The following is a 22,408-nucleotide window of genomic DNA, read 5'->3' as shown; positions in this document are numbered from 1 at the left end:
GGGAGCCTGGTCTTACCTCCTGGGCTGGGACAGCAGGTGGGGACGACTGCTGGGGCCTGGGCTTGGCTGGGCCATGACAGTCAGCCTGGCCCTGGTTCTGCTGGAAATGCAGGTCCTACGAGGGCACTCTGTACAAGAAGGGGGCCTTCATGAAGCCTTGGAAGGCCCGCTGGTTCGTGTTGGACAAGACCAAGCACCAGGTGAGTGATCAGGTGGTGGGGGAGACTCACGGGGGAAGGGGCTACGCTGACCCTGTTGCCTCCTCCAGCTGCGCTACTACGACCACCGTGTGGACACAGAGTGCAAGGGTGTCATTGACCTGGCGGAGGTGGAGGCTGTGGCACCTGGCACGCCCACTATGGGAGCCCCTAAGACTGTGGACGAGAAGGCCTTCTTTGACGTGAGCCTTGGCCGGGGCTTGGGAGAGGGGAAGGGCTCTGTGGTGTGGGGGCTGTGGAGTCAGTAACGCGCCCTTCCCCAGGTGAAGACAACGCGTCGCGTTTACAACTTCTGTGCCCAGGACGTGCCCTCGGCCCAGCAGTGGGTGGACCGGATCCAGAGCTGCCTGTCGGACGCCTGAGCCTCCCAGCCCTGCCCGGCTGCTCTGCTTCCAGTCGTTACCGACCACTAGGGGTGGGCAGGGCCGCCCCGGCCATGTTTACAGCCCCGGCCCTCGACAGTATTGAGGCCCCGAGCCCCCAGCACTTGTGTGTACAGCCCCCGTCCCTGCCCCGCCCCGCCCGACCGGCCCTAACTTATTTTGGCGTCACAGCTGAGCACCGTGCCGGGAGGTGGCCAAGGTACAGCCCGCAATGGACCTGTAAATAGTCCGGCCCCGTCAGCGTGTGCTGGTCCGGCCAGCGGCTGCAGGCAAGTTTCTAGAACCAGAGTCTATATAAAGAGAGAACTAACGCCACGCTCCTGTGCCTGCCTTCCCCACGCCCTGGCTGCCTGTTCTCGGCCTACCCAGAGGGTCCCATCTGCCCCTTTCCAGGCCCACCTGGTGGGAGGTTGGCATCTTTCTCGTGAGCCTCTCCTGGTGCCTGGGTCCACCCAGCTCAGCCTGCATGTCCCTGGGAGTGACTGCTCTGGGGGCGGATCGAGCAGGAGGCTTCACTGGGGCCTTGCTTGATTCCCTCCAGGCCTCAGGGCTGGTCTAGGGGCCGGCACGGCTGGAGAGGAAGCCCCCATCCCTACCCAGGGGATGCAGAAGCTGACCTCACAGAGGCTTGGGGGTGAAAGGGTGGGTGGTCATTTGCCCCCAGAAGGCTGTTGCAGGTCCAGAGGACACTTGAGGTGGACGCCAGTTTCTGGTTAGACCAGAGCTGAAGGGATGGAGGCCAGACCCAGGAGGCGGCGGGGTTGTGGGGGTGGGGATGGACAGTGAGCTCCCAGGGGAATGCAGGTTGACCACATCTGGCTCCTGCCAGGCAGCGAGCAGCACCTGGCAGAGTGACGGGGCCGATGCCCATGGGGGACAGACCCTCTCAGTTCTTGGGAATTCTGCCCCAAAGGCCTCTCCTTTCCCTGGGGTCTCAGAGGGCCCCGGTCCTTCCCTTCTTGGTGCCACTGTGGCCCCTCACTGCTCTTTTCCTATTCAAACCTGAGTCCCACCAGGCCCAGGGCTTCACCTGCTGCTGAGCTGTTGTGTCCTTGCCTGTGATGAGGCCTGGCCAGGGGTGCAGGAGCAGAAGGTGGGGAGGGGTGTAGACGCTGCAAAGGCCGAGAGAACATCTGAGAGTGGCAGCTGGTGACCTGGCCAGAGGGGCTGGTGGCGGGCAGGGAACCCGGCTAGAGGCTGGGTCCTCTCAGGTGGGAGGTGAGCAGCAGGTGTGGGTGACGGGAAGGTTCTGATGATAGCTGCAGAGGCAGGGCCCAGTGCTGGCAGGTGGGGGGCCAAGACCCTCCCCTGGTGGGACGTTGAAGCCAAGGATGGCCTTGGACCCTGTCAGGCCCAGCATGGTCCCACCACCTCCCCCACCCCACAGGTGGTGTTTGTTGGGACACCTGGGGGAGACGTGAGGGTGGGCTCACTTGAGCCACTGAAACCAGCCAGGTCTTCCCTCAGGCCGGACAGATGGAGCCTGACCAAAGTTCCTGGCCCCTGGAAAACCCACAGGTCAGAGTAAGGGGAGAAAGGACCCTGCCCTCCCTGTTCTACATTTGTCGGGGGAAGAGGACAAATGCCAGGCACAGGGTAGGGGCGAGAACAAGGCACTCAATGTGTAGCTGGGGCAGAGACTCGGCCTCTGGGGAGCTGAGCGGGTTCCCTCCACTCCCAACCGTGGTGGAAAGACAAGCTCCCTGGTTGGGGGGTGGGTCTGGTCTCCACCTGCCCCTCCCACTCACCCAGTGAGGACAAGGTGGGGCCCAGGCTTCTGGGAGGGGGAGCTGGCACAAAAGGAAGTCCTAGGGTTGATACGTTTGAGCGTCAGGTGAAGTGGTTCCCCCCATCCCCCAAACGGAAAAAGCTCAGTATTTGCTCAGATGGTGAGACCTGCTGCTGTGATGTGGCCTGTTCAACCTCCATCCATTACACGGGGATAACCCTGGGGGGTGGGGGGGCCATAAAAAAGGTGGTGGAGGAGACACTCCCACCCCTGGCCGGGCCGGGGCTTTGGGGCCGGAAGGTTCACAGTACGCGGTTTGTCTGAATGTCACGGCTTTTATTGGGAGTTGAGGGTTTTGGGTGCCCTGTCAGGTGATCAGAACATTAAAAATGGACTCAACGTAAAATAATCTTCTGGACCCTTCTAGGATGACATGGCCATGACCAGTAGTGCTAGAAACCAAGTCTTTGAGTCCCCAGTGCCACGCCATGTCCCCCCACCTGCATACCTGTGGTCTCCCCCTGCCAGGCACCCTGTGCTGGGCACAGGAACATCCCTGCCAGGCCTAGAGGGCCTTGTGTTTTTAAGGCAGTCAAATCTTGCAGCCTGGTTCAGTGCCAGCTCCATGGGCTACTGGGCAGCTGCAAGGGTCAATTATGCATTCCTGTGAGTCGGGTCTTCCCAACCCAGGCCCTTGATTCTGCCCTGAGCTTGCAGCTGGATACAAAGTGCAAAAAAGCTTGGCTCCTTCTGTATTCTTTAAAAAAAGAAAAAAAAAAAATCTGTAAAAACAGCCTCCATGTCCACGCCCTTCCTGGCCCATCAGGTCCTGGTGGCATCTCAGGGTCCTGCCCCCCCCACCCCCCCACCCCGGCTCCTGCAGGCCGACCTTATTGCTGTGCTCTGGGCCTGGGGGCGGCTGAGGTGCCCCTCTGTCCTCCAGCAGGGCACGAGTGACCTGAGAGGCCCACTCAGGCAGAAGAGACGCAAGCTGGGCCGTCCAACTGGTTTCAACTGCCAGCTTTACCAATGCAGCATTTATTTTAAAATTAAATTAAATTAAAAAAAAAAAGAGATTGCATCACCAGGTAGTTTTCTCGATTAAGGATGCAGCCTGACCAGGGCGGGCCGTGGCCGGGCGGCAGCAGCATCACACGGGGCCATTTAAGGCAGCTCCTTCCGGCGGGGCATCTGTCTTCCTGCAGGAATGGGGCGGGGTTGGAACCGTGCGGGCTGCGGGCCCTGTCCACACCCCCTACCCCCACACTCAACCTGCTCACCCGTCTTTTGTCACTGTCCCCAGGGTGGCCACCATGGCTGGGGCTGCTGTGACTGCCATGATGGGCCCTAGGGGGGCCACCACGGCCACTGCCGAGGAGACTGCTGGGGTGGGTATGGCGGGGCCAGCCTTGCTCAGTGCTGTGGTGATGGCCACAGTAGCCTCGGGGGGCACAGCCACGGCTGGGGCAGCAGTCACTTCCTTTGGCGTGGGGCAGGCAGGGCTGAGCGGCCGGCTGTCAGCACACCCGACCCTGTGTGGCAAACATGGGCTCCAGTTACGGGCACCCCCACCCTCAGTGCCACCCCGCTTCATGCCCAAGGACCAGCTGGACAAAAAGGTCCAGGTGGCCTGGGAGCACCATCTTTGGCCCCTCCCACTCCTGCCCTTTGTGGGGTGGCCCAGGTTGTGCCCAGCTAGGCAGCTCTGCTGCCCCGAGTTCCAAGTACTGGGACAAGCTGCCTGTCCATTGATGACCTCAAACCTCCTTCCAGGCAGCACTCAGATCCTGCTCATCATCAAGCGCCTCATTCTCCAAGGACCTCAGAGGCTCCTGTGCCGTGATCTCAACTTCAGCCTCACACTGGACACAGTGTGGGGAAACCTCCCGAGGGACGGGAGGGGAGAGAGGATCCTGCCGGGCATCTAAGGGGCTTGCTCTGGAGGGGGTCAGGCATCCCAAGGCCCAGCCTGGCCACGAGCAGCAGACGGGCCCTCTGGCCTCCTGCAGGGCGAGGACACTGTGTCTGACTCAGGGAGGGGCGCTCAGGTCAGGCGGGGGTGCGAGGAAGCTCACCTGCAGGCTGGGCCATCACGACGGTGCAGGCAGAGCTCTAAGTGGCAAGTTTTACGCAGACAGCCCCGTGGAAAAAAACAACTTACTTTGCACAATGATATTCCCTGCTTTTCAGAGCAGTTTTTTAGGGGTTGTTTAGGAGGAGTGGGTAAAGGTTTGTTTTGGTTTTGTTTTTGCCGACAGAGTCTCTCTCTGATGCACAGGCCGGAGTGCAGTGGCGTGATCTCGGCTCACTGGTTCAAGTGATTCTCCTGCCTCAGCCTCCCAAGTAGCTGGGACTACAGGCACCCGCCACCACCACGCCCAGCTAATTTTTTGTATTTTTAGTAGAGACGGGGTTCACCATATTGGCCAGGCTGGTCTCGAACTCCTGACCTCGTGATCTGCCCACCTCGGTGTCCCAAAGTGCTGGGATTACAGGCGTGAGCCACTGTGCCTGGCTGGGTAAAGATTGTTAAGAATTTCAGTGACTAGGCAGGGCACGGTGGCTCACACCTGTAATCCCAGCACTTTGGGAGGCCGAGGCAGGCGGATCACGACTCCTGATCTCACGAGGAGATCGAGACCATCCTGGCTAACACGGTGAAACCCCGTCTCTACTAAAAATACAAAAAATTAGCCGGCTGTGGTGGTGGCGGGCGCCTGTAGTCCCAGCTACTTGGGAGGCTGAGGCAGGAGAACAGTGTGAACCTGGGAGGCGGAGGTTGCAGGGAGCCAAGATCCCGCCACTGCACTCCAGCCGGGGAGACAGAGCAAGACTCTGTCTCCGGGGGAAAAAAAAAAAAAATTTAAGTGACTAAACTTTAAGAAGGAATGAAGCCCACGCAGGAACTCTATGACTTTCAACCCGAGGGGCTCTGGCCTGGGCTTCGCAGTGACCGCCGGCATCGGGACATCCACTGCTGTGGCCTTGGCCCCGTTTCCCGTGCCGTGCCCCCCACTTGCTGCAGATGCCCTGAGGAAAGGGTGGCCAAACAAGGGGAGGAGCTGTGAGCACAGATGGGGCCTGCCGGTCAACAGGGCGGGTAGAGCCAGCCTGGTGCTGAGCTTGCAGCTTGGCTGGGGGAGATGCCCGGAGCCCCAGTACCACACAGACCCTCCAGGACTGCCGGGGGTCAGTGAGCAGGGCCCTCTGAGGTGTCAGACCTGCCCTACCTGTTGGGGGAGGGTAGTACAGGTGGGACGCATGCAGGCTGAGCTGCATTGGGCGGTGAGGCTGGGGGACACCCTCACCCCGCTCCAGGCAGGCCCTTCACAACCATGGAGCCAGGAGTGACTGGGATGCACCGCCAGATGTGAAAGGCATTTTGTCCCCTCCTAGAGGAATCCAGCCCGAGGACTTCCCCACTGTTGCCTGGACCTACTGGGAGCTCAGGCCTCAGGGTCTTTGCACAGCTGTGCCCTTGCTGGGTGTGCCCTCCTCCCCATGTCAAGCCCAGTCCTACCCTCCCCTTCAGGTTTACCTGGCCCTGGCATCTACCCCAGCTGTCCTGCCCTCCTGCTAACCCACCCCCTGACCCCAGAGGCAAGAGAGGTATCTGTTTACTGAAGGATCCCAGGCACCTTTTTCCTGTGGCCCCGGGGATGGGTGGGGTTCAGCTTGCTGGAGGGGCTGGCCAGCCTCCAACCTCCTCACAGGGAGAGCCTCCCTCTCCACTCTCTCCCCAGGGATGGCTCTTGAGGGCTCAAGGGAGCATGGGCCTCTGCCAGCCCGCAAGCTGCCTCCAACTCTCAGTCAGGATTTGCATGACCCCAGTGCAGTCCTGAGGCCCTCGCCCCCCATCCTACTGTCCTGCTTCTGAGGCGTCTCGGAATCACAGGCCTCCCGTGGAAGGGGAGTAGCAGGTGAGGTCTGCGTGAGCCCCACAGATGCCCGCCTGCCTGCCAGACTTAAAGTCTGTGCCCCTCCCCGACCACCAGGGTACACAGATCCCAGGCGGCTCAGCCAGGCCCAGAGCCCCAAGAGCTGGGCTGTTCTCTCCAACTGGGATCTGGGGTAGGGGCTGCTCCCCCAAGTCCTTGGGGGACTGTCTGGGACATCCAGGCCCTGTCTTCTTGTCTTAACCGCTCACAACAGAGAACACAGATGTTCTGTCCAAGAAAGAAGGCCCCACACCCCTCCCGTCTGGCCTCCACTTAAATGTGTGGGCATCACCACAGCCTGAGCCGGCCTCTGAAGGGTCACGGCCATGGGGGACGCCGTGTGGAGAAGACCCCTGGCCTGGCCTCAGCCTGCTCTTGGGGGAGCTGAGACCTGGGGACAGAGCCTGGAAACCACACCCCATGCACCCGCAGGCCCGCCCCCGCCACGCCCCACACACCTGCCGACAGCCTCCTCTGTCCTGGCCACTGTGGGCAGCGGGGGGACCTCCCGGCCAGGACCCCTGCTCACCGCATCCATGGCACTCGCTGCCCTCTGGTTGCCATCCTTGCTGCCGGAGCCCCCAGAGGAGCTGCTGTCAGAGGCCAGCAGGGGGGCTTTCCTGGTGACACACACGTTCCAGGCACATGGAGAAGCCGGGCTGACTGCAAAGCAGGAGGCCTGTGCTGTCCAGTGAGGCAGGAGGGGCCACAGGGTGTGGCCACCCCAGCCATAGGGCCCCCATACGTGTGGCCCTCTCACATGCAGCCTGTTGCCTGCACACGTGTGCCTGTGTGGGAGCCGCATGATGAGCAGACAGGCTCACGCACCTGCCATAGGGTCTCCACACAAACAACCCTGTTGCCTCCCCCATGATACAGGGACACGTGCTCTGGTCTCACAGGAGGACACAGAGGCTCAGGGAGGCGCCCACTCCGCCTCGTGTGGTCCTGCCACAGCTCCTTCACGCCCAAAGGACCCCAAAACCCGGGACACCAGTGTTGGGAACCAGCTGTCACTCACCCGGAGCTCTCAGCCTTATCTGGGGGAGCTTCTGAGCCTGACTAGGGGGCTGGGGGCCGGGGCTCTGATCAGGCCACAGAAAGGCTTCCTGCCAACAGCCCACCCACACACATCTCAATGCTGGGGTCCCGGTGCTGCTGTCCGAAACCCAGGGTGCAGACCTGAGCTGTGCCACCTACTCAGACTGGGCTTGGGGCCAGCCCAATGGCCTTGCTGCCTCCCCTCTGGGGGCCTCCCCATCTGCATGTGGCTGCCGCAGTCCCACTGCTGTATCAAACCCCAATGTCACCAGAGACCTAACAGCATGTGGGACCCTGGCCACCTCCTCCCACTGCCCCCAAGGAGGGGGGCCAGCTGGCCTCAGGCCTTAAACTGGGCAAGTCTGGGTGCCGCCTGCACTGCTCCTACTCACAGGCTTTCTCGGGGCCTTGGCTCCGGCTGCCCTCAGCATGGCTGCGTTCTGTGTCCACCGGAGAGCTGCACCTGGGCCCTGACTCGGAGCTGCATACAAGGACGAGGACAGGATCAGTCCTGGGGGACGGGCGCCTCCTGACCCTGACAGGCACTTCCTGGCACAGCCCCCTCCTGCCAGCGCATTTGTTACCAGCAGAAAGGCTGGAAGTCGGTGAACTTGGCCCAGCCTTTCTCCTCTGGAGCTGAGGTGCCAGCTGCCCACACACTGGAACCCACATCCCTCACCACTCCTGGGGCTGTGGGCGTCGAGTTCGCTGGCTCATCAAACACTGCCGTCCACATGGCGCCTGCTGGGGGAGAGAGACAGTGGTCAGGCGTGGGCAGGCCTGGGGTGCTGCAGGCAAAGGGGAGGCAGCGCCCCTGCCCCGGGGGCCCCACAGAGGTTGACAGGAAGATGGGGCTGCTCCAGGAGGGAGGCCCAGGCAGTGCCCATCAGCCCCTCAGGGAGCAACAGGGGACAGCATGAGGGTCCTGACAAGCTGCCGACACCCATGGGGGCGTGTGACCTGGGGCTCAGTCAGGTGCCTGAGGGCCCCCAGGCCTCCAGCAGGGCTGACACTGACAGTGTGGAGGTGATGCCACTGCCCTGTCCTACCCAGGACCACAACCGACAGAGCCGGCAGCTCACCGAGCACCACTGGCCCCTCCCTGGCCGCGAGGATGGGGTGCCTTCCTCCTATCTGGGACGTTCCTGCTTCCCCAGGGTGTCATCCTTGCTCTGTCGGTTGGTCTCAGCTAAGAGCTCAGCACCTCCTAACAGAGATCCCTGCCCTCCTACCAAAGTCCTGAGTGCCTCAGTGCTGCCACCAGGGCAGAGTAAGGAGAGGGGTCTCATCAGCCATGTGGCCTGTGGGGTGGACTGGCTCCTGCCATAGATGTCGGCCATGAAGGTGGTGGCCGGCCTGTGCTGCTGTGCTGGGGAGGGCGTCAGGCCTGTGCCCGACTGTGTGGGGGCTGGGTGGACGATGGAGACTAGGTGGGCACCACCCACCAGCCTTGGCGACATGGCTGAGTGACCACAACTGAGGCAGGGGCAAGAGACCACCTTGCGCCGGGCACAGCGCAGCACAGACCCCTACTCAGGATGGCTGGGAAACAGCTGGGGATTCAGGCTCCAGGCCACAGTGAGCCCCAAATGCCTCAGCTCCAAATGAAGCCGCCACAACACCCAGACCAGGATACCATGTCCTGTCCCTGATACCCACACCCCCGGCCCCTGGCCCCCAGCACCACCTTCTGAGTCACCCTCCACAGGGGGGGCTTCCTTCTTCCTGGGGGCCGGTGGGGCACCTGCCCCAGGTGCATCTCTGTGTGCTTCCAAGCTCCCATTCCCGTCCTGGCCTCCACGCTCTGGGCCATTCTTTGAGCAACTCTCTGAAGCATGGGGGGCTCCAAACCTGGGGGAGATTCAGAGTCAGATGTCTGGTGTCCCAGGACGGACGCCTAACATGGAGGGTCAGCGGCAGCCCCAGGCTCGGGGCGGAGGGTGAGCACAGATCATCTCGAGAGAGGAGCACGAGATGCTCCAGGCCTCAGCTCTGGGCTCCTCAGGGTCACCAGCTGCATTGGGCCCCAGAGCTGGCAGGAGAGGTGTGGCTGCTCTGCAAGCCAGCTAACAAACAGCAGGGCGTCTGACAGGTGTTCTGGGGGCTGAACTTCCTCGGCAGAGGCTTTGTGGGGATGGGCAGGCCCTGCACCTGGCTCTGGCCGTCACCCGGGCGGCACAGCGAGTGTCACTGTCCTCCCAGATGTCCTCATCCTCATCGTCATCAAAGGGCTGGATGCGGTCGCTGCAGCAGGCCTCAAACAGAGCTGCGCTGGGCTGCAGAGTAAAACGCCAAGGTGAGTTTCCAGAGGGTCTGGGGGAGACAGGAGCCACTCTCCCCATAGGGCTCCCAGAGGGGCTTAGTTCAGGATGTGGGAGCCCCAGGCTGGAGGGGAGGATGGGGAGGGGCAAGGAAAGCAACTGTTCCGAGCTCCACAGAGGGGCCTCTCCCAGCCCCACTGCACAGGCCCATGACAGACCAAGCCATGGGCGTGGCCTGAGCTGCCTGGGAAAAGGGTGGCTGCACCCCACACAGCCCGACTTGCTCACACTGTCCTCGTCAGCGTCGATGTTGAAGTTGATCTCCGCGATCCTGTCAAACGGGGCGCTGCAAGAGCAAGGGGGATGGCCTCAGTGTTCCTCCGAGCCCACTGCTCATCTGGGGCCTCAGTGCTCCTCCCCCGGTGCTCATCGGGAGCCTCAGCGCCCTCACACAATTGGGAACACCTGCTGTCTCCCAGGGACATCAGGCTGCGCTCCCGGAAGGCCTCAGGGAGCTGCCTCCACGGGACCTCAGCGGCGGGGAGAACCGCGCCTCGTGCAGAGTGCGCTCCAAGTAGACTCACTTGATATTGTCGTCCTGGTCTGCAAACTCCTCATCATTGAAGCCAAACTGATCCACGAAGTTGGCTGTCATCTGCTGGATCTGGTAGTCGGAGAAGGCCTGGGAGGGAGGGAGGGAGGGAGGGAGGGAGGGAGGGAGGGAGGGATGGACAGACACCGGTCATGGAGGAGGCCTCAGGCCTGGAGGCTGCTCTTTGGGAACCACAATCTCTCTAGTTGTTCAGGAGCTTCTCCTCCAGCAAAAGTGGGCAGTAAACTCTGACTGTCCAGGGCTCACGATTCTACCAAAACTCAGGCTGCACGCTCGCTGCGGTCACATCTGAGATATGCCCCATATTCTCTGACTTTCGAGTCCATCTGCTGTGTCTTCAGTGCTCTCATCAAGGTGGAGTGACTTTGGGGTTCTCCCCTCAGACCCACCCCGCCCCATACGTGCTCGGAGACGAGCCCCCTCTCCCCTTTGCTAGTGAGATGCCATCAGACTCGTCTGGAGGACCAAGCGCAGCGCACACAGGTGCCGGGAAGGGCCCGGCAGGGTGCAGGTGCCGGCCACGCCCTCACCTGCTGAAGGGACAGCTCGTTAGGGAAAGCACCCTCAATGTCCTCGTCCTCACTCGAGGAGTGAAGGTGGTGAGTGCTCACCTAAAACACAGGCCAGATGGGGTGGGCGTGTGAGCCAGCTCAGCGCCCCAGACCCCACCCAGCCCAGTGCCCAGGACCATGCCCAGCCCAGGGCTCCCAGACCCCACCCAGCACGTCACTCATCAGATCTCTGGGCCCAGGAGGCCGTGCTGTGTAAGGAGGTGCCCAGATGAGGCCCAGGCCCCGTGACAGCCCAACCTCCATGTGCAGGGGGCAGGTTGTGGGTCTCAGGCAAAAGGACCCCTCTGCCAACAAGCTACAGATCCTGGAGTGGGAGGAATGGGATCTGAGGCCAACACCGGCTCCGCACAGAGGTCCTCAGAGACCCAGCCCTGGGTGTGGCACAGGACGGGGTCTCTGTTACGGACATCAGCCCGGAGGACACACTATGCAGGGGCACCGCAGAGTCAAGAGGAGCGGCCCTTGTGCCTCCCTCGGCCTCTGCCTCAGGGCAAAGGCAGGAGCGTCTGACGGCGCCTCAGCACCATGCATGAGCCGAGGGGGCAGCCCCGAGCCTCCTCACCAGGTCCACAGTGTTCCTGCGGTTGGTCTCCGTCAGTGTCTCCTCCACGAAGCTCTCCCAGCGGCCGCGGCAATCCGCAGGTAGCCCTGCAAGGGAAGTGCTGCCTGGTGAGCCCTGGGAGACCCCGTGCAGATGGCGCAGGGCACCCAGGAGCTCCGGCAGGTGCACCCTGGGTCCAGGAGGATGGGGCGCTGCTACTGTGGTCAGCCCGTCTGAGGGCCTGGAGCAGGGGCTTTGCCAAATGGGAAGGAGGCAGCATAGCCGCGTGTCCGGAGGGGCCTGGGGCCACGGTGAGATTGAGGTGCAGCACCTGTGGGCAGGGTGGTGGGCACTTCTGCCCCTACTGAGATCCCAGCGGGCATCTGAGTTCCAAATCTGTTGGGTGGACAGGGGGGTGGGCACTTCTGCCCGTATCGAGACCCCAATGGGCATCTGAGTTCCAGGTCTGCTGGTGTGGAAGCCCATTCTGAGGAACTCCCAGAAACGCAGAAGCCGTGGAACAGAATCTGAGAAAGCAGCCAGCCTCCTTCCCCCCGCCTCACAGGCCCAAACTCAGCAGCAGCCTACAGGCCTGGGCGCGTGTCCTGCCTGTTTTTCCGGGGAGGTCAGAGCCCTGGAAAGATTCACAATCTGGAGATCGTATGGAATGATCCAAGAGCTTCCTGCTTGCCCCTCGCCTCCCTAAACTGCCCCTGCCCTGGGGAGCCGTCCCTGGCCTCCATCTCCACTCATCTACTTTGCCCTCCAGGATGTGGGGAAGCTCCTCCTGCCCTGCTTTTATTATTTGTGATGGCAGCCGGCAGGCCTGACATCGCCAGGGGCTAATGGAGACCAACCCAGGAGACCCCTCACTATGGTCCTGGGGTACGGGGAGGACTATCCAGAGCTTCCTTACCTTACACAGGTATAGGGAGGAGAGGCCACAGCTGGGCCCGCCTCTGCCACACATGTGCTGTGCCTGCGCCCACCTAACCCACTGCGTTCTTAAGAAACAGGCTGCGACCTGCTCCCCTGAGACCTGTGCTACGAAATCTCACACCTGAGTGAGAATGAGACTCTCCAATCACCTGAGTGCAGAGCACCCAGCCAGGACAGCCTAGCCAGGCAGGGCTCCATGAGCTGCAAGGAGCCTGGTGGCGCTAATGGCTTCTGAGTGCCAGCTCCGGAGTCACCAACTGCCCCCGGCAGGGACTGTCTCTTGTGCCACACACTGACGCCTGGCAGGGTCTCCACAGAAGTCCGCCCAACAGAAGTGACACACGAGACCCAGGCCCCCATGAGGAGAGATCTGATGTGTGAAGTGAGAGGACAGAGGCGGCCATGGGGTCTCTCACTGTCAGTGCAGTCAGCACCTGCTGACGGGCAGAGGGCAGCCTCAGGCGGCAGCTCCTTCGGGGCCCTGGTGCCTGCGACCAGAAGGATGACCGGGTTGGGGGCTCACCTCGGATGACCTCGCTGATGTGCGTCTGCACAGGGCCCCGTTCCAGGTTCTGCACTACCGCGTTGGCGATCCGCGTGAGGTGGCCCATGTTCCCACGTCTCATGCCACCCGCTGCCCTGAAAGCAACAGGCACCATCAGGGCGGCCTCCTGGCCCCGACTTTGCCAGACCCACGACCCAGAGAGCCAAGTGGCAGAGGCCTCCAGGTTCACTTCGGAGAGCAAGTGCCCAGCCCCTGCCCAGTGCCCGCGCCCCCGGCCCTCCTCCAGGACACTTCTGTTTGAGCAGCACCTGCCACGTGCGGCAGGCTCACCCCAACCTCACTACTAAAAGTGCCACTGAGACAGATGAGGAGACAGACACTGCTCTCACTCCATTTTACAGACAGGGAAACGGAGGCAGAAAGGCCGTGGTGTGGCCTAACCCCGCTGGTGGCAGCAGTGGCACAGGAGGTGAGCCCACGCTGTCAGCTACCAAGCTCAGGCTCAGCACCCCGTGGGGAGGGTCGGGCGGGACCTCCATGCTGTGCAGCCCAGCTCAGCCTCTGCTTCCTCACAGCTGCACTCAGACCCCTCCCAGCTCCCTTGAGTCCCTCCTCATATCACCCAGAGCCAGACAGTTCCCAGCAGGACAGCGAACGGGTGGGGATGGCTCTGGGCCCAGGACAATAAGCGGGACATGTGTCCTGACCAGAGGGAGCATCCATTAAGCAGAAGACACAGAAAGACCAAAATAACGTGTCCCTGTGTGCGAGTGCTGACGGAGGGCCCGAGTTCCTGGGGAAGATCAGGAATGGACAGTGGACCCACAAGAAGGCAAAGCCTAGGCAAGCCAGGGTGGGCGGGGGCCAGAGCAGGTGCCTGGTGGGGATGGGACCGCTTCCTGTCGGCTCCCTGTGTCCCCTCCCCAAGTAGCATTTGCAGCTGTCCGCCCAGTAGAAGGGCCCCTTGCACAGAAGCCCCAGAATGTGGAGCCGCGTCGCACACCCTACACTCCACCCGATCCTGCAGTCCTGCACGCAGCATCACCAGGGCTTGGGTGAGGTGCGTCTCTGCATCCCTGACTGGCCAGGCTGGGTCCCTCCATGTCCGAGCGGCTCTTACTGCGTGTGGTCGTTGGCTTCCCAGGCCTCCAGGATCCTCTGCACCAGGCAGCACTTCTGGAACAGCTGGGGGCGGGGCGGGGGGGCAGCGTGAGTCAGGGTCTGAAGGGGCCATGCACCCCTCCACCCATCCCTGGACTAGGCAGGGCTGGCTGGCGGCCACGTCTGTGTGGACTTTGCAGGCCCTTAACTGCTGCACACACAGCCCCAGCCTCTGTGGTCCTCACCAAACACCAGAGGAGGGTGCTGTTCAGGGCTCATACTGCTGAGCGCCCTGAAGATGAAGCCTGAGAAAAGGACCCTATCCCTTCTCCGACTCCTGGAATTGCCCCCTGACCCCTGTCTTCCCCTGGGCCTTCTCCCCCTTCTCTCCATTGCCCTCCATTTTGGCCACTCTCCTACCCTCTTTCTGTATCCGGAAGAACAACTAGGGCTGTCTGCCCTCAGCACTTTCTCTCACCTCCAGGCCCTGACACAGATCACTTCTTGTACCTGAGATGTTTTTCCTGGGCTCCACCTCACACTACGATATACCTGTGGCCTTGCTATCTGGGTGATGGTCCCTGGTTGGCCTGCATGTCCCACAGTATCCCCTCCTCACCGTGTGGCTCCATCACTGACACTGCTGGCTCCCTGAGCCTCCAGCTGGAGGCCAGACGGAACTCATCTCATCCAGTGCCAACCCCTGCCAAGCCTGCACATAGAAGGCACCAGAACCCCTGCTGAAGGCAGGCAGGAATGAGATCTGCAAGACCCACTCAAGCCCCACTGTCTCCGAGCCTCTGACCAGACACCTGGGGACCCTTTTCCAAGCCCTGCCCCCGTGTCAGCTGCACAGCGAGGTCCGGCACACATAAGCGCTGACAAGGACACGGTCTGAGTGGGGCACGGTTGGCGCTGATAAGATGGATGCTTCTTGGACTCACGTGGGTCACCATTGTGTTGTCAGGGAGGCTGGCGGCAGGCTGGGGAGTCTCCAGGCTCCGGTTCCCGTTCTCATGTGGAGGCTCCACCCTGCTGTCGGATCCGCTGGCTTCTGTCCTCTCCTCACGGGCGGCGTGGGAGAGAATAGCGGCTATGCATAGTTCCACTTGGAAGTGCAAAAAGTTATTCCAGGTGTACTTAAAGAACAAGTCCTGGGTAAACAGAGGACAGAATACAGTTCTTCGATCGGTTTTCTCCTGCCGGCTACACCACAAAGGTGAGGGAAACCCTTCCTAAAGGTGGGGTCCTAACTCCTCACGAGTCCAGTCTCTGGGCAGCCAGGAAGGAGTTTTAGACATTTTCCTAAGGTTCATCTCTCTATTACGGAGCTTCTTCAAATAGCCACTGAGCACTTCTGCCTCCTGCCTGTGGGTATCTATTGGTCTCTGCTTCGATCTGAATCATCATCTTCTTTCTACTTTCTGCGGGTTTATTCTTTTTTTTTTTTTTGAGACGGAGTCTCGCTCTGTCTCCCAGGCTGAGTGCAGTGGCACGATCTCGGCTCACTGCAACCCCTGCCTCCTGGGTTCAAGCGATTCTCCTGCCTCAGCCTCCTGAGTAGCTGGGATTACAGGTGCCCGCCACCATGCTCAGCTAATTTTTGTATTTTTAGTAGAGACGGGATTTTGCCATGTTGGTCAGGCTGGTCTTGAACTTCCAACCTCAGGTGATCTGCCCGCCTCCACCTCCCAAAGTACTGGGATGACAGGCGTGAGCCACCAGGCCTGGCTTCTTTTGTCCTTCAGTTGGAAGCTTGACTCATTAATTGCAGACTTTCTTTCCAGTCTGTCTTTAAAGGCTACATTTGCCTGTATACAATCAACTTTAACTGCATTCTACACATTTTGCTAAGTAGTATTTTTATTATTCTTCAGTTCTAAGTATGTGAGAAGTTCCTTTATGATTCTGTCTTTCTCATGAGTTACTGGAAGTGTGTTAGACTCTCAGGCACATGAGGATTCCACCCAGGATGGGCAGGCATGTGCACGTCATCCACCACACAAACGTGAGACTGTGAGGGGCACATCCAGACACTCCCCAAGGGAGCCTGGACTTAACCAGCATGGGCTGAAGCCCAGAGGAGTTTCTGGCCACCTAGACACTCCCCTGGGGGACAGAGGTGGCTGAACGAGGACAGCTGCCATCTCTCACCTCCCAAGTAGCCTCTTCCAGATGAGGACAGAGAGGGGGACATAGGTCTGACGCACTCGCCCCCCATTGCCGTCTCTTACATTCCAGGGGTCACAGCAGCCTGTGTCCCAGACCCTCTTCTGCCTCCATGGAGAAGGAGGACTGTATGAAGGGGGGAATGGGGTGAGGTGTATATTCCATACCAGGATTCGAGCTTGGGCCCCTCGTTCCACACAGTGGGGTTGGAGCTAGAGAAAGGCAGGAGGCTCATTTGCTTCATGTTCTTCTCCACAGAAACATAGTCCTAAATCCTGGCTTCACCTTCTCTGCCCATGTGACCTTGAGCAACCTTGGAGGAGGCTTTACTGTGTCACCTCATCTATAACATGGAGTCAGGCCTACCTCTCAACAAAAAGCCCACACCAGATGGCTTTGCTGGTAAATTCTACCAAACATTTATTTTGTTGTTTGTTTTTCATTTCCTGGCGATGAGGTCTACCAAACATTTAAAGAAGAATTAACACCAACCCTTCTCAAACTCTTCCAAAAAACTAAGAGAGAACACATAAAACTAAGAGAGAACACTTAAAACTAAGAATACTTTCTAATTCCTTCTGTGAGGACAGCATTACCCTTGATACCAAAGCCAAACGAGGACACTATGAGAAAAGAAAACTACAAACCAATGTTCCTGATCAACATGGATGCCAAATACTAGCAAACAAAACTTAGCATCATATCAAAAGAATTATATACCAGGACAAAGTGGGATTTGCTCCTCAAATGCAAGGATGGATCAACATATGAAAATCAATCAATACACCACATTAACAGGATAAAGGACGAAAGCCAAATGATCATCTCAACTCATACAAAAAAAAAATCTGATAAAATTCCACATATGGCCAGGTATGGTGGCTCATGCCTGTAACCCCAACACTTTGGGAGGCCGAGGAGGGTGGATCACCTGAGGTCAGGAGTTCGAGACCAGCCTGGCCAACGTGGTGAAACCCCATCTTTACTGAAAATACAAAAATTAGCCGGGCATGGTGGCACACGCCTGTAATCCCAGCTACTTGGGAGGCTGAGGCAGGAGAATTGCCTGAGCCCAGGAGGCAGACGTTGCAGTGAGCCAAGATCACGCCGCTGCACTCCAGCCTGGGCAACAAGAGCAAAACTCTGTCTCAAAAAAAAAAAAAAAAAAAAAAATTTCAACATACTTTCTTGATAGAACACTCAAACTAGGAATAGAAGGAAGTACCTTCAGTATGATAAAGGCACCTATGAAAAGCCCATAGCTGACAACATATTCAATGCTGAAAGACTGAAAGCTTCTTTAAGATCAGGAGCGAGGCAAGGATGCTCACTCTCACCACTGCTATTCAGTCTTCTCTTAGAAGTCCTAGCCAGAGCAATTAGGCAAGAAAAAGAAATAAAAGGCATCCAAATGGTAAAGGCAAAAGTAAAATTATCTTTGTTCCCAAATGACATGATTTTTTTTTTTAGAATATGTATTTTTTTTTTTTAGCAAGGGTATTGCTCTGTTGCCCTGGCTGAAGTACCCACAGTGGTGTGATCTCGGCTCTGCAGCTCTGACCTCCCGGACTCAAGCGATCCTCCCTCTTCAGTCTGCTGAATAGCTGGGACTACAGATCTGTGCTACCACAGCTGCCTAATGTTTATTCTTATTTATTTTGTAGAGACCAGGTCTCACTATGTTGCCCAGGCTGGTCTTAAACTCTTGGGTTCAAGCAATCCTCCCGTCTAGGCCTCCCAAAGTGCTGGGATTACAAACATGAGCCACCACACCTGGCCTGATATGATCTTACACATAGAAAATTCTAAATATTCCAGATAAATTGCTAGAGCTAATAAACGATTCAGCAAAGTTCTAGGATACAAAATTGACACACAAAAAAGCAGCTGCATTTCCATACACTAGCACTGAATAATCCAAAAAGGAAAGTAAGAAAACAATTTTATATATGACAGCATCCAGAAGAATTAAGTCAAGGAGATAAAAGATTTGTATACTGAAAACTACAAAACACTGCTACAAGAATTTAAAGACCTATTTAAAGTAAATGGGGCCAGGCACGGTGGCTCATGCCTGTAATCCCAGCACTTTGGGAGGCCAATGTGGGCAGATCACTTGAGTCAGGAGTTTGAGACCAACCTGGCCAGCATGGTGAAACCCCATCTCTACTAAAAATATAAAAATTGGCTGGGCGCAGTGGCTCACGCCTGTAATCCCAGCACTTTGGGAGGCTGAGGCGGGTGGATCACGAGGTCAGGAGGTCGAGACCATCCTGGCTAACATGGTGAAAACCCGTCTCTACTAAAAATACAAAAAATTAGCCAGGCGAGGTGGCAGGCGCCTGTAGTCCCAGCTACTCGGGAGGCTGAGGCAGGAGAATGGCATGAACCCGGGGGGCGGAGCCTGCAGTGAGCCGAGATCGCGCCACTACACTCCAGCCTGGGCGACAGCGAGACTCCGTCTCAAAAAAACAAAAACAAAAACAAAAACAGAAATTATTTTGTGGTGGCGTGCACCTGTAATCCCAGCTACTCATGAGGCTGAGGCAGAAGACTTGTTTAAACCCGGGAGGCAAAGGTTGCGGTGAGCCAAGACTGCACCACTGCACTCCAGCCTGGGCAACAGAGTGAGATTCTGTCTCAAAAATATAAATAAATAATAAATAGGAAGACATCTGTGTTCACAGATTGAAGACTTAATATTGCTAAGAAGACAGTATTACCCAAAGCGATCATAAATTCAATGCAATCCCTACCAAAATCTCAACAGCATTTTTGCAAACATTGAAAAACCCATCCCCAAATTCATACAGAATGTCAAGGGACGACTTTGAATAGCCAAAACAATCTGGAAAAAGAACAAAGTTGGAAAACTCACACTTACCACTTACTACAAAGCTACAGTCACCAAAACAGTGTGGCACTGGCGTAAGGACAGACATATAAACCAACGAAACAGAACAGAGAGTCCAGAAAGAAACCTTTGCACACATGGCCAGCTGTTTTTGTTTTTGTTTTTTTTGAGATGGAGTCTCGCTCTGTTGCCCAGGCTGGAATGCAGTGGCACAGTCTTGGCTCACTGCAAGCTCCACCTCCCGGGTTCACGCCATTCTCCTGCCTCAGCCTCCCAAGTAGCTGGGACTACAGGCACGTGCCACCACACCCAGCTAATTTTTTCATATTTTCAGCAGAGACAGGGTTTCACTATGTTGGCCAGGATGGTCTCAATCTCCTAACCTCATGATCCACCCACCTCAGCCTCCCAAAGTGTTGGGATTACAGGCGTGAGCCACCGCGCCCGGCTGGCCAGCTGGCATTTAACAATTAGGCCGAGACCATTCATGGGGGAAAGGACAGTGTTTCTTTTTTTTTGAAATGGAATCTCGCTCTGTCACCCAGGCTGGAGTACAGTGGTGTGATCTTGGCTCACTGCAACCTCCGCCTCCCAGGTTCAAGTGATTCTCCTGCCTCACAGCCTCTCAAGTAGCTGGGATTACAGGCACCGCCACCATGCCTGGCTAATTTTTGTATTTTTTGTAGAGATGGGGTTTCGCCATGTTGGCCAGGCTGGTAACAAACTCCTGACCTCAGGTGATCCGCCTGCCTTGGCCTCCCAAAATACTGGGTTTACAGGCGTGAACCACTGTGCCCGGCCTAGGACAGTCTTTTCAACAAGTGCTGGGAAAACTGGATAACCCCATGCAAAAGAATGAAGCTGGACCCTTACCTTACACCAGATACAAAAATTAATTCAAAATGGATCAAGACCTAAACATAAGAGAGAAAACATACAACTTTTTGAAGGAAGCATAGAGGAAAAGCTTCATGACACTGATTTGGCAATGACTTTTTCGGATATGACACCAAAAGCACAGGCAACAGAGAAAAAAAGATAATTGGATTTCATCAAAATTTAAAACTTGTGTGTCAAAGGTCATTATCAAGGAGTAAAGGCTGGGTGGCTGGTGGCTCATGCCTATAATTCCAGCACTTTGGGAGGCCACGGCCAGAGCATCCTTGAAGTCAGGAGTTCAAGGCCAGCCTGATCAACATAGTGAGACCCCATCTCTACAAAAAATATAAAAATTAGCTGGATGTGGTGGCGCATGCCTGCAGTCTTAGCTACTCAGGAGGCTAAGGTGGGAGATCACTTGAGCCCAGGAGTTCAAAGTTACAGGGAGCTATGATCACTGCACTGCAAGACCCTACATCTAAAAAAAACTTTTTATGTAAAAAGATAACCCAAAGAAAATATTTGCATATATCTGATAAAGGATTAATATCCAGAATATATACAGAACTTCTAAAAGTAAAAAAAAAAAAAAAAAAAAAAAAAACCAAAAAAAAACCCAATTCAAAAATGGTCAAAGGATTTGAATAGACATTTCTCAAACGAAGCTATTCACATAGCCAAAAAGCACGAGAAGATGCTCAACATCACTCATCACACGGAGACACCGTTCCACACGCACATCAGATGACGAGCATCAACCACACGGAGACACTGTTCCACACGCACATCAGATGACGAGCATCAGCCACACGGAGACACCGTTCCACACGCACATCAGATGACGAGCGTCAGCCACACGGAGACACCGTTCCACATCCACATCAGATGACGAGCATCAGCCACACGGAGACACCGTTACACGTCCACATCAGATGACGAGCGTCAGCCACACGGAGACACCGTTCCACACGCGCATCAGATGACGAGCGTCAGCCACACGGAGACACCGTTCCACACGCACATCAGATGACGAGCGTCAGCCACACGGAGACACCGTTCCACACGCACATCAGATGACGAGCGTCAGCCACACGGAGACACCGTTCCACACCCACATCAGATGACGAGCGTCAGCCACACGGAGACACCGTTCCACACGCACATCAGATGACGAGCGTCAGCCACACGGAGACACCGTTCCACATCCACATCAGATGACGAGCGTCAGCCACACGGAGACACCGTTACACGTCCACATCAGATGACGAGCGTCAGCCACACGGAGACACCGTTCCACACGCACATCAGATGACGAGCGTCAGCCACACGGAGACACCGTTCCACATCCACATCAGATGACGAGCGTCAGCCACACGGAGACACCGTTACACGTCCACATCAGATGACGAGCGTCAGCCACACGGAGACACCGTTCCACACGCGCATCAGATGACGAGCGTCAGCCACACGGAGACACCGTTCCACATCCACATCAGATGACGAGCGTCAGCCACACGGAGACACTGTTCCACGCATCAGATGACGAGCATCAGCCACACGGAGACACCATTCCACATCCGCATCAGATGATGAGCATCAACCACACGGAGACACCATTCCACACGCACATCAGATGACGAGCATCAGAAGAAGGAAGACAAGTGTCGGCGGGATGAGGGGGAGGATGAGGAGAAAGGGGAGCCTTTGTTGACAGGAAGATAAAATGGTGCGGCCACTGTGGAAAGGTCTGGCCTCAAAACTTAACCATGAAATTGTCACATGACCTGGCCTCGTAGGTATTTATCCAGAAGAACTGAAAGTAAAGACTCAAACAGCTATTTGTACACCCACATATACAGCAGTCTTATTCACAATAGCCAAGGCTGGAAGTGACCCAAGTGTCCACTGATGGATGGATGGATGGATGGACAGAACGTGGCCCACCCACGATTTTTCAGCCTTAAATAGGAAGGAAATTTGGACATACAGTACAATACTGAATGAACCTTGGGCACACAGTGCTAAGTGAAATAAGTCAGTCACAAAAAGATAATACTTTATGATTCCACTCATAAACTGTACCTAGAATAGTCAAATTCAGAGACAAAGACAATGGTGATTGCCAGAGGCTGTGGAGAGGGAGAATGAATGGGGAGTTAGTGTTTAATGGAGACAGAGTTTCTGTTTGGGAAAATGAAAAACTTCTAGATGTGGATAATGGTAATGGCTATACAAGATTGTGAATGCACTGAGTTACACACCTTAAAATAGTTAAAACAGCCAAGTTTATGTTATGAAATTTTACCATAGTAAATATAAAAGAGAGGAAGAAAGTGGAAGACAGAATTCTTTTGAAGAGGGAAAAGGGGCTGGGCGCAGTGGCTCACGCCTGTAATCCCAGCACTTTGGGAGGCCGAGGCGGGTGGATCACGAGGTCAGGAGTTTGAGACCATCCTGGCCAACAGGATGAAACCCCGTCTCTACTAAAAATACAAAAAAAATTAGCTGGGTGTGGTGGCGCATGCCTGTAATCCCAGCTACTCAGGAGGCTGAGGCAGGAAAATTGCTTGAACCAGGGAGTTGGAGATTGCAGTGAGCCGAGGTCCCACCACTGCACTCCAGCCTGGTGACAGAGACTCCATCTCAAAAAAAAAAAAAAAAAAAA

The 22,408-nt window shown here is 56.8% G+C and overlaps 2 protein-coding genes across 56 annotated transcripts in view; one reads left to right on the top strand and one right to left on the bottom strand.

Moving 5' to 3' along the window:
• Positions 1 to 916, top strand: part of SBF1 (SET binding factor 1) — a 28,595-nt gene extending 27,679 nt beyond the window's left edge. For all 6 annotated transcript variants that reach the window (XM_024239678.3, XM_009234525.4, XM_024239677.3 and 3 more), the window contains 3 exons: positions 113 to 200; positions 269 to 400; positions 482 to 916. In XM_024239678.3, the coding sequence (XP_024095446.3) occupies positions 113 to 200; positions 269 to 400; positions 482 to 580 (319 nt within the window). In that variant the 3' untranslated portion in view covers positions 581 to 916. The remainder of the gene's footprint in view (positions 1 to 112; positions 201 to 268; positions 401 to 481) is intronic.
• A 1,729-nt stretch (positions 917 to 2,645) lies between these two features.
• The window catches only part of PPP6R2 (protein phosphatase 6 regulatory subunit 2), a 95,556-nt gene continuing 75,793 nt past the window's right edge, over positions 2,646 to 22,408 (bottom strand). For 20 of the 50 annotated variants that reach the window (XM_063723172.1, XM_054543884.2, XM_024239679.3 and 17 more), the window contains 14 exons: positions 14,786 to 14,995; positions 13,861 to 13,925; positions 12,759 to 12,874; positions 11,318 to 11,403; positions 10,714 to 10,794; positions 10,155 to 10,252; positions 9,859 to 9,916; positions 9,461 to 9,585; positions 8,997 to 9,160; positions 7,894 to 8,053; positions 7,702 to 7,790; positions 6,727 to 6,931; positions 3,611 to 3,862; positions 2,646 to 3,529 (listed from right to left, as the gene is read on the bottom strand). In XM_063723172.1, coding sequence (XP_063579242.1) covers positions 3,481 to 3,529; positions 3,611 to 3,862; positions 6,727 to 6,931; positions 7,702 to 7,790; positions 7,894 to 8,053; positions 8,997 to 9,160; positions 9,461 to 9,585; positions 9,859 to 9,916; positions 10,155 to 10,252; positions 10,714 to 10,794; positions 11,318 to 11,403; positions 12,759 to 12,874; positions 13,861 to 13,925; positions 14,786 to 14,995 — 1,758 coding nt within the window. In that variant the 3' untranslated portion in view covers positions 2,646 to 3,480. Of the gene's footprint in view, positions 3,530 to 3,610; positions 4,334 to 6,726; positions 6,932 to 7,701; positions 7,791 to 7,893; positions 8,054 to 8,996; positions 9,161 to 9,460; positions 9,586 to 9,858; positions 9,917 to 10,154; positions 10,253 to 10,713; positions 10,795 to 11,317; positions 11,404 to 12,758; positions 12,875 to 13,860; positions 13,926 to 14,785; positions 14,996 to 22,408 lie in introns of those variants that run through there. The other 30 variants (XM_024239684.3, XM_054543899.2, XM_054543902.2 and 27 more) reach the window with 6 other exon arrangements.

The sequence above is a fragment of the Pongo abelii genome, chromosome 23 (assembly GCF_028885655.2).
Source record: "Pongo abelii isolate AG06213 chromosome 23, NHGRI_mPonAbe1-v2.0_pri, whole genome shotgun sequence".
NCBI lineage: Eukaryota > Metazoa > Chordata > Mammalia > Primates > Hominidae > Pongo > Pongo abelii.
Note: the sequence above shows the minus strand (reverse complement) of the source record. Positions and strands in the feature narration are given on the sequence as shown.